At 52.3% G+C, this 10298-nt stretch overlaps 2 protein-coding genes across 4 annotated transcripts in view; one reads left to right on the forward strand and one right to left on the reverse strand.

Annotated features, from left to right (window-relative positions):
- The window catches only part of LOC137546516 (angiopoietin-2-like), a 142964-nt gene extending 134267 nt beyond the window's left edge, over positions 1-8697 (reverse strand). For 2 of the 3 annotated variants that reach the window (XM_068269075.1, XM_068269071.1), the window contains exon 1: positions 8566-8697. The gene's annotated coding sequence lies outside the window, so the exon portion shown is untranslated. Of the gene's footprint in view, positions 1-5065; positions 5625-8565 lie in introns of those variants that run through there. The other variant, XM_068269073.1, reaches the window with a different exon arrangement.
- A 36-nt stretch (positions 8698-8733) lies between these two features.
- The window catches only part of TRAPPC3 (trafficking protein particle complex subunit 3), a 39125-nt gene continuing 37560 nt past the window's right edge, over positions 8734-10298 (forward strand). Inside the window, exon 1 of the mRNA XM_068269076.1 lies at positions 8734-8985. Within this exon, the coding sequence (XP_068125177.1) occupies positions 8944-8985 (42 nt within the window). The 5' untranslated portion in view covers positions 8734-8943. The remainder of the gene's footprint in view (positions 8986-10298) is intronic.

Here is a 10298-nt window from a genome sequence, read left to right on the forward strand (position 1 = left end):
GTTTTGCCACAGAGACAGCATTTCTAAAGTTGTTCAAAAATATTTTGTATGAGTCCTCACTTGTATTACTTTTCCTCCAACACCGTTCAGCTATTCTAGAGCACCTTAGTAGCTTTTGTCAGCCAGGGTTGGCGACTGACACGATGATGGCGGGCATTGGTAAGAGGGGCAAAGTCATCCATGACTTTTGTAATGGAGCTGTAGTATTGTGTAGCAGCTCAGTCTGTGTCAGTGAATTGTGTGAGGAGAGGTGCCAGGGCATTAGAGACTGATTGCATGTCTAGGTTGAGGTAGTTTCTGCCAGCATGTGAGCATGCTTGTGCCAGGGTACAAGGGAAATAGGAGAGAGAGAAGTTTATTAAGTTATGGTCAGAGAGAGGGAGCAAAGCATTAGTACAATCAGTGACAGGACATAAGATGAGTGAATATGAGGTCAAGCATATGGCCATCAGTGTGAGTTGGAGCAGTAGATAACCGAGACATAAGAGGAAGTGACCCAATAAAGAAGGAAAATGAAGGTCGGCACTGCAGTCTTCTGTGTTTATTGGATGAAGCTTGTATAACACATACAATAAGTAACAGTCGTAAGCATGAGTTGCAAATGAAGTGGAATGCACAAACTGGTCCTGGTGGACAGTCAGTGAATAGGTGGGTGCAGGGCATGGTTAGCCTTGGCTTGGTCAGGCTACCCTTGCCCTGCACCCAACCATCAACTGACTGTCCACCAGGACCGGTATGTGCATTCCACTTTATTTGCAACTCATGCTCATGACTGTTACATATTGTATGTGTTATACAAGTTTCATCCAATAAACATGGAACACTGCATTGCCGACCTTCACTTTCCTTTTTTATTTAGTCCGATGGGTTGAGAGTCTGGCGTGGTTTGCCGCGAGTGACCATCAGGTACCTGTATGCTGCGGGACGCCGCAGCAAGAAGAGAAGTGTTACTACTGTCCTGCGGCAAAGGAAAGGTAACCCGTGTAAAACCGCCGTTGGGCGAATGTTGGAGAACTTTCCGGTTTTGAGGCTATGGCTGATGCTGCCGCTGAGCAGGACTTTCATATCATTTTTAAGCATTTGAGCAGATGTTTGGCAGCATACAATTCAACAGAGGATAATTGTCACAGATTAGTTTGGTATTTACCTGTGATCTGGAATGTTTTTGTGGACATAAGGATCCTTTATAAGTTGTCATATTCCCTGAAGTGGTCACAATACCTTTTGATACTCACGAAAAGGTGCCTGTTTGTGGGGGCATATTCTATCCAACAATCTATCCCACTTTTCCACACTGTGCAATTTTACAAGAGATTGGCTGATCTGGATAATTGTATGTATGTGTGATGTGTATGTGGTGTGTACTGGGAGTACTCCCACTAGGAATACCCTGTGCAGTATTTTATGGGGGGAGGGTTTTTGGTTTAAGCGGAACTTCAGATATGGGTTCATGTGATTTTGACCAATAAAGTTTTGCATTTTTATAGTTCAGAGAGTGGCGGGCACTTTTTGTTGTTGATGTTGTAAAAAAAGAGCAGCAGTAAGAGTCCCTATGAGAGTTCATACAGGGTCACCTCAAGCACACTAGCTCCAAAACAGTTTCAGGAAACATGTAATAAACCCATCATCTATACTTTGCTGGCTTTGGTGACACTGCACACACAGCCACGGGGAAGGGGTGGCATGATGGGTTACTCCACCCACACGAAAGCTGGGTGGGGGTTCTCAATAGAATTGTGGGTTTGCTGGTACTTACCTAAAGCGAGGGATGAGGATTCCCACTGCCTCCTCCGGTCTCCTGTATCAGCCTGCAGGCCCTCCAGCTGATTGGGGCCGCACTCCTCTTCTGGCATGAGCGCAGTCGTGCTGCAGCTGCAAAAAGCATTGTCATGCCTGTGCAGGCTCCAGCTTACTGCGCAGACGCAGCCGTATTCACGCAGGTATAGTATGGCTACGCTCATGCTTGAAGAGGAGCGCGTCCCGGGTTTACATCACAGGAGCCTATAGGCACAGATGTTCTGGCACCCTAGACTTCGCCCTAAACAAACCCACCAACCCTCACTGAACCGCACCGCAAGTGTGCTGGCTGGCCAAGCTGTCACCTCCCCCCACTTCCCCTGCCCAACATAGGTAGCCACAGGTACCCCTTGGTATTAGGTAACAAGAAGTACCCTCAATATTAAGTAGCCTTTGTTGCCCTCAAGTATTAGGTAACTAGAGGTGCCCCTGGATGAAGGGAGATCTGGTCAGTGGAAGGCTGAGAGCAGGGTGAGTAATCCAAAATGTATGCTCTGCTCCAGGCTCTGTATAGGGAATGAGGGAGGCACTGGGGGGTGCACGAGAGATAGCAGCGCTGGAGACTTGGGCGCAGGACACAGCCGGTATATGGCTGATCCTGCTGCCACACAAGTCTGGGCCGTGTTAATTACTATTCCCCCTCCAGGCCGCCATGGATAATGGGGGAATGAAATCTGAATTATTGTTTTAAAAGCAACTTCAGCTCCATCTTCTGACGGCGCTGAAGTTACTCCCTGTGCCTGCTATAACCGTAGTTCCTATCGGCCAATGGTGGCACCGGCTGCACCCAAGTCTCCTGCGCTGCTGCGCCCAGGTCTCCAGCTCTGGATTCACCATGTTCGACTGGGGGAGGGCAGTGAGCCGCCTCTCCATGATAAGGCACCTGTAAGAACGTGCCTACAGTGCCTTATGGAAAAATCTGGCCCTGGCGGCCTGACCATATAGCCAACAGCAACAAGGACTGGAGGATGCCATGGGAAGCATTATTAGGATACAAACGCTTCCAACTTCTTAGGCAAGTATGCGGTTTTGTACCCAAGCTACGACTTCGGTATACTTTAAGCCAAGTACACACGATGGATTGAACCCGGCCATGTAAAGCAATAGACCACCGACAATCGTAAGTGAATTATGTGTACAGCAACCGCCTGATGTCTGCTGAAGATTCAGCATGTTGAGTCTTCAGCCACCCCACCTTTGAGAATCCTCTGTCGGGTGCTGCTCATTCTCCCTCTACCCTCCTCAGGGGCGTATCTGGGTAATATAGAGCCTATGGCAAACACTGAAATTGCGCCCCCCTCTTCCCTGGTCAGAGCCCCCTTCCCCTCTAAAAACATCATCCTTTGTGTACATGTGTTATGGCTGCCTGTGTACTTTGGTTTGGGATATTGCTAAAGTTGTTTTTGGAAATGTCTCTTCTCATTTCCTCTCTATCCTCTTCTAACACTAAGCTAAGTGCGCCCATCATACATAAATTAAATAGCCATGTTTCCCAGATTTAATCTAATCTTAGGTCTGAATCATGGGAAGGAATGGGAGAAGGCATGGGGCGCAGCACAGGGGCAGGCATGGTGGCACAGTCAGGGTCGGACTGGGACACCAAGGGCCCACCAAGGAAGTTTCAGCCTGGGGCCCACCCCCCTCTCCTCCTCCTCCTCCCTCCCCCCCCCCCCCCCATTTTGGGCTCACATACACATGTACTTTAGAAATTTTGCATGACTTTATGGTAGGGAATAGATTGTGAGCAATTCTGAGGACAGTCTCCAATAGGGATATGTCTAAATGCGAAACTAAATGGGTGTCACCATGCACTGGAACATCGGCGTGGTCATGATGAGTCATGGGCAGACTTAAAAAAAAAAAATACAAAACACAAAATAAGTAGCGGCGTTATTCACAGAGATTAGGTCCGACCAGATACATTGTATATTCAAGTAGTTACATGCCTCATGATAATTCATCAAGTAGTCAAATGGCAGCAGATACCCCCACAAAATGCAATCAGGTTGACGGCAGATACCCCCACACAATGCAATCAGGTTGGTGGCAGATACCCCCACAAAATGCAATCAGGTTGACGGCAGATACCCCCACACAATGCAATCAGGTTAACGGCAGATACCCCCACAAAATGCAATCAGGTTGACGGCAGATATCCCCACAAAATGCAATCAGTTTGGCTGCAGATACCCCCACAAAATGCAATCAGTTTGGCTGCAGATACCCCCACACAATGCAATCAGGTTGGCTGCAGATACCCCCACACAATGCAATCAGGTTGGCTGCAGATACCCCCACACAATGCAATCAGGTTGGTGGCAGAGATACCCCCACACAATGCAAGTCCCCCCCAGCTTGGAAGGGGGGGCAGAGGGCACAGATCAGCGGGGAAGCCTCCCCCCCTCCCTCACCTAGGGCCCCCCCTTCCGCGCAGCCCCCTCCTCGAGAAGTGCAGCCAGCAGCGAGCGGAGTATAGCTTACCAGCTTCAGATGATGCTATCTCCGCTCCGCATGCCGCTGCTGCCCTGCTGGTCTCTGTCTCCTGTAGTGACGCTGTCCAATCACGCTCTAGCAGGAAGTACTGCGAGAACGTGATTGGACAGCGTCACACACTACAGTCAGAGACCAGCAGGGCAGCGGCATGCGGACTCGGAGCGGAGATAGCATCATCTCTGTAGCTATTCTCCGCTCGCTGCTGGCTGCACTTCTGGAGGAGGGGGGTGCGCGGAAGGGGGGGGGGGCCCTAGGTGAGGGAGGGGGGGACGCTTCCCCCCCTCCCCGCCGCTCTGTGCCCAATTCCCCCCCTTCCAAGCTGTGCCCCCCTCCAGTGGCGTAGCTAGGGTGTTTGACACCCGGTGCGGATAATTTACCAACACCCCCCCCCCCCCCCAAAAAAAGCAAAGCGCGCAGCGACAAAAAAAATGGGTGTGGACATGACATCACATGGGTGGGGGGTAATTGTAATGTAACTGTAACAGTAAGGCAGTGGGCTAATATAGGTAGCCAGAATAGTTTCCCTCAGCATAGGTTAGATATGACAAATATGACAACATGACAAATTCAGCAATCTTGAGGCCCCCAACAAGACAAATTCAGCAATCATGAGGCCCCCAACAAGACATTCAGTAACCATGAGGCCCCCAACAAGACAAATTCAGTAACCATGAGGCCCCCAACAAGACAAATTCAGCAGTCATGAGGCACATAAATAAACAGCATTTCACATAAATAGGCAGAATGCCCACTTAATATGGTAGACACCTCTCACCTGGCTTCTGAATTCTCCTCTACTGGCTGCTGTGCCAGGCAATACTGTTTTTGGCTGGATTGGGGATGATGTGTGGGCTGAAAGGCCTGGCGGTGATGCTGTGGCCGGCCTGGCGGTGATGCTGGGCTGTACTTGGCTGGTTGAAGTAAATGTTGGCCTGACTGTTGGTGGTGATGCTGTGGCCTTTTTGACAGTGATTCTGGGCTGGTTGGCTGGTGGTGATGCTGGGCTGGCCTGGATAGTTTAGGTAGTGACAGGTGCACCCTAGTTTAGGTAGCACCAGGAGCCTCCCAGCTTAGGTAGTGACAGGACCCCCAAGTTTAGGTAGCGACAGGAGCCCCCCAGTTTAGTTAGTGACAGATACCCCCCAGTTTAGGTAGTGACAGGAGCCCCCAGTGTTTGTAGTGACAGGTGCCCCCCAGTTAAGGTAGTAACAGGTGCCCCCCAGGGTATGTAGTGACAGGAGCCCCCAGTGTTTGTAGTGACAGGTGCCCCCCAGGGTATGTAGTGACAGGAGCCCCCAGTTTAGGTAGTGACAGTGCCCCCCAGTTCAGGTAGTGACAGGTGCCCCCAGTTCAGGTATTGACAGGCGCCCCCCCAGTTCAGTTAGTGACAGGTACCCCCAGTTTAGGTATGACAGGAGCCCCCCAGTGTATGCAGTGACAGGGACCCCCCCCCCCCAGTGTATATAGTGACAGGAGCCCCTAGTTTAGGTAGTGACAGGGCCCCCCAGTATAGATAGACAGGTCTATAGGTGTCCCCAGTTTAAATAGCCAGATCTATAGGTGTCCTCAGTGGCAGCGGAGAGAGAAGAGAAGCGTTGGGGAAGGGAGGACGTTTCCCCCTCCCCCTTCCCTCACCTTGGGGCTCCCCCTCTCTCGCTCCCCCCTTTAGAATTAAGTGATGCGGCAGGCAGCGCCGCTGTGCCTGCCGCTTCTTTTCTCTCTCCGCTGCCACCCCAGGGCGGGCGGGTCAGCCACGTCCGGGTAGCTAGGGGGGGGCAGCAGCTAGCCAGGGGAGTGCGCATGCCCCATTTTGCCCTATGTAGGGACGCCCATGGCATGGTAGGCAGATAGGTAGCCGGGTAGGCAGTTATGTAGCCGGGTGGGAGGGTAGGCAGATAGGTAGCTGGGTGGGCAGTTAGGTAGCCGGGTGGGAGGGTAGGCAGTTAGGTAGCCAGGTGGGCAGATAGGTAGCTGGGTGGGCAGTTAGGTAGCCGGGTGGGCAGTTAGGTAGCCAGGTGGGAGGGTAGGCAGATAGGTAGCTGGGTGGGTAGATAGGTAGCCGGGTGGGCAGATAGGTAGCCGGGTGGGAGGGTAGGCAGATAGGTAGCTGGGTGGGTAGATAGGTAGCCGGGTGGGTAGATAGGTAGCTGGGTGGGCAGTTAGGTAGCCGGGTGGGCAGTTAGGTAGCCGGGTGGGAGGGTAGGCAGAAGGGTAGCCGGGTGGGAGGGTAGGCAGTTAGGTAGCCGGGTGGGCAGTTAGGTAGCCAGGTGGGAGGGTAGGCAGATAGGTAGCTGGGTGGGTAGATAGGTAGCCGGGTGGGCAGATAGGTAGCCGGGTGGGAGGGTAGGCAGATAGGTAGCTGGGTGGGTAGATAGGTAGCCGGGTGGGTAGATAGGTAGCCGGGTGGGCAGTTAGGTAGCCGGGTGGGCAGTTAGGTAGCCGGGTGGGCAGTTAGGTAGCCGGGTGGGAGGGTAGGCAGAAGGGTAGCCGGGTGGGAGGGTAGGCAGTTAGGTAGCCGGGTGGGAGGGTAGGCAGTTAGGTAGCCGGGTGGGAGGGTAGGCAGATAGGTAGCTAGGTGGGTAGATAGGTAGCCGGGTGGGCAGCCAGTTAGGTAGCCGGGTGGGTAGATAGGTAGCCGGGTGGGAGGGTAGGCAGTTAGGTAGCCGGGTGGGAGGGTAGGCAGATAGGTAGCTGGGTGGGTAGATAGGTAGCCGGGTGGGCAGATAGGTAGCCGGGTGGGAGGGTAGGCAGATAGGTAGCTGGGTGGGTAGATAGGTAGCCGGGTGGGTAGATAGGTAGCCGGGTGGGCAGATAGGTAGCCAGGTGGGAGGGTAGGCAGATAGGTAGCTGGGTGGGTAGATAGGTAGCCGGGTGGGCAGTTAGGTAGCCAGGTGGGAGGGTAGGCAGTTAGGTAGCCGGGTGGGCAGATAGGTAGCTGGGTGGGTAGATAGGTATCCAGGTGGGCAGATAGGTAGCCGGGTGGGCAGATAGGTAGCCGGGTGGAAGGGTAGGCAGTTAGGTAGCCGGGTGGGCAGTTAGGTAGCCGGGTGGGAGGGTAGGCAGAAGGGTAGCCGGGTGGGAGGGTAGGCAGTTAGGTAGCCGGGTGGGCAGTTAGGTAGCCGGGTGGGAGGGTAGGCAGATAGGTAGCTGGGTGGGTAGATAGGTAGCCGGGTGGGCAGCCAGTTAGGTAGCCGGGTGGGTAGATAGGTAGCCGGGTGGGAGGGTAGGCAGTTAGGTAGCCGGGTGGGCAGTTAGGTAGCCGGGTGGGAGGGTAGGCAGAAGGGTGGGAGGGTGGGCAGTTAGGTAGCCGGGTAGGTAGCCAGTGGGGGCCCCGACTCCTATGCTCCCCTTCACCTGGGTGTCCCCCCTCCTTACAAGCCGCGGGGAGGGCAGCCCGACTGTTTTTTTTTGGGTTTTTTTTCCCTTAAAAAAAACTATTTTCCCCGGGGGCCCCCTCCTATCCTCCCCCTCCCTCACCTCGGACTCTCGGAGGGCCCCCTCCTGTTACGAGCGGCGGCCGGCGGGTACAGCAAACTTCCGGGGAGGTATAGCAGAAGATAGAGGTCCAGCTGCCTCCCAGTCGCTGTCTCCTCTATGCCGCTCGCACTAAACCAGGAAGCAGTGGGAGCGGCATAGAGGAGACAGCGTAGCCCGGGAGGCAGCTGGACCTCTATCTTCTGCTATACCTCGCAGGAACTTTGCTGTAACCGCCGCCGCTCGTAACAGGAGGGGGGCCCTCCGAGGTGAGGGAGGGGGGAGGATAGGAGGGGGCCCCCCCGGGGAAAATAGTTTTTTTTAAGGGACATAAAAAAAAAAAAAAACCAGTCGGGCTGCCCTCCCCGGCTCTCCCATGCAGCGCACGCCTTCTAGGGGCCCCCAGGTCAGGAGGAGGGGCAGTCGGGTCGGGGCCCACCGATGGGACCATCGGTGGTTCGGCGGCTCTGTCCGAGCCTGGGCACAGTACAGGAGCAGTACAGGAGCAGACATGGTGCTGTGGCGCCCATGGCAAGAACCATGCCTGCACCCCTCTAGATACGCCTCTGACCCTCCTCCATATAGCCTAGAGAGGCTAATTATGCATCTGTACACAGTGTAGGCTCTCCCAATGTATACAAGCGTGAGAGAGCAGGACACAGAAAAGGCACTGTGATATATGGTAGCTCGACGATGTATGCCAGTTTGTTGGTACACCGGTTTATTAGCTACATTATGTCCTGTCTAAAACTCTACACGTCTAACCATTCCTAAAAAAAAGTTGCAGAGCAGTGAGCGCACCCTCTAGCGCCCATCTCACACGCTGCACTTCCTCTGTCCCCGCAAGGGTTTCTGGGATTAGCTATTATCCAATCGTTCTGGGATTAGCTATTATCCAATCGTCTTGCTGTAATAACGGAAACTCGGCTTTACAATTCCTGCCAGGAAGTACGCCGAAACGCAGTAGCTGTAGTTTGGTAGCAGCCCCAAGTACCAGTACAAAGGGAGCAAAAGACTACATTTCCCATAAGGCATACCTGGAGTTAGGAGCATGCGCATTGGGCAGGTCGACTCTGTCAGTGTCAGTGGATTCAGTGGAAGACAAGTGAGTGGAAGAGGAACTCAACATACCCCTGGGAGATTAAGGAGCTGCTTGTGCTATCAACTAATAAAAGAGCCATGTCCCGGCAAGCTAACAGAGGAACGGAGAGCAAGAAGATGGTGAGGGCTCCACCATTGCGCCTGATGCCGTTGTGTTGTCAAAGCATGCCGCTTGGGTTATGGGGCCAGCAACGTTGCTTGCTTGCTGCAAACAGGCTTTAGTGTCACTGCTAAATGGAGAGCTACTGGTTGAGTCATTACTGTGTGTCTGCATTGGTATTTGTAACCGTTAGTTATTAGATGTATGTTGGGATATGTATGAGTGGCCCTGAAGCTACTTGTCAAAGGTGGTCATTCACTTTAGTGATCCATTTTTCTGCTCCAACAAAAGCCCTCAGATGTGACTGTGTGCCAAGTCAGCTGTTCAGTCATGTGATTGAGCTGTCAGTTTGCTATTTAAAGGACACTTGAAGTGAGAAGGCTATGTAGGTTGCCATGTTTATTTCCTTTAAAACAAATCCAGTTGTCTGGCGTCCTGCTGATCTTTCATGCATCAGTAGTGTCTGAATCGCACACCTGAAACAAGCATGTGACGATCTTGTCAGATTTTGGTCAGAAACATCTCATCTGCATGCTTGTTCACGATCTTTGACTAAAAGTATTACAGGCAGAGGATCTGCAAAACACACAGGCAATGTGCATTGTTTAAAAAGAAATAATTATGGCAGCCTCCATAGCCCTCTCAATTCGGTTGTCCTTTAAAGAGAATCTGTACTGTCAGATTTGTACAATAAAAAACATACCAATCGAGTCCCTGTGATCTCCTGGATCCCTCTTTGACGTTTCTGCCGCTTCCTGGCGCGATTTTGGTTTTTAATCCCCAGTTTTAGGCCGTGTTTACAAACAAAAAACATGGCCGCTAACCAGGAAGGGATGTTTAGATATAGATAGATACTATGTATTAACACATGTGGAAGTATAGTACATAACCAAAAAGTGTGAAACAACTGAAAATATGTAATATTCTAGGTTCTTCAAAGTAGTAACCTTTTTGCTTTGATTACTGCTTTGCACACTCTTGGCAATCTCTTGATGAGCTTCAAGAGGTAGTCACCTGAAATGGTCTTCCCAGAGTTCCCAGAGATGCTTAGCACTTGTTGGCCCTTTTTGCCTTCACTCTGTGGGTCCAGCTCACCCCAAACCATCTCGATTGGGTTCTGGTCTGGTGACTGTGGAGGCCAGGTCATCTGGTGCAGCACCCCCATCACTCTCGTTCCTGGTCAAATAGCCCTTACACCGCCTGGAGGTGTGTTTGGGGTCATTGTCCTGTTGGAAAATAAATGATGGTTCAACTAAACGCAAACCGGATGGAATAGCATGCTGCTGCAAGATGCCGTGGTAGCCATGCTGGCTCAGTATGTCTTCAATTTTGA

The sequence above is a fragment of the Hyperolius riggenbachi genome, chromosome 2 (assembly GCF_040937935.1).
Source record: "Hyperolius riggenbachi isolate aHypRig1 chromosome 2, aHypRig1.pri, whole genome shotgun sequence".
NCBI lineage: Eukaryota > Metazoa > Chordata > Amphibia > Anura > Hyperoliidae > Hyperolius > Hyperolius riggenbachi.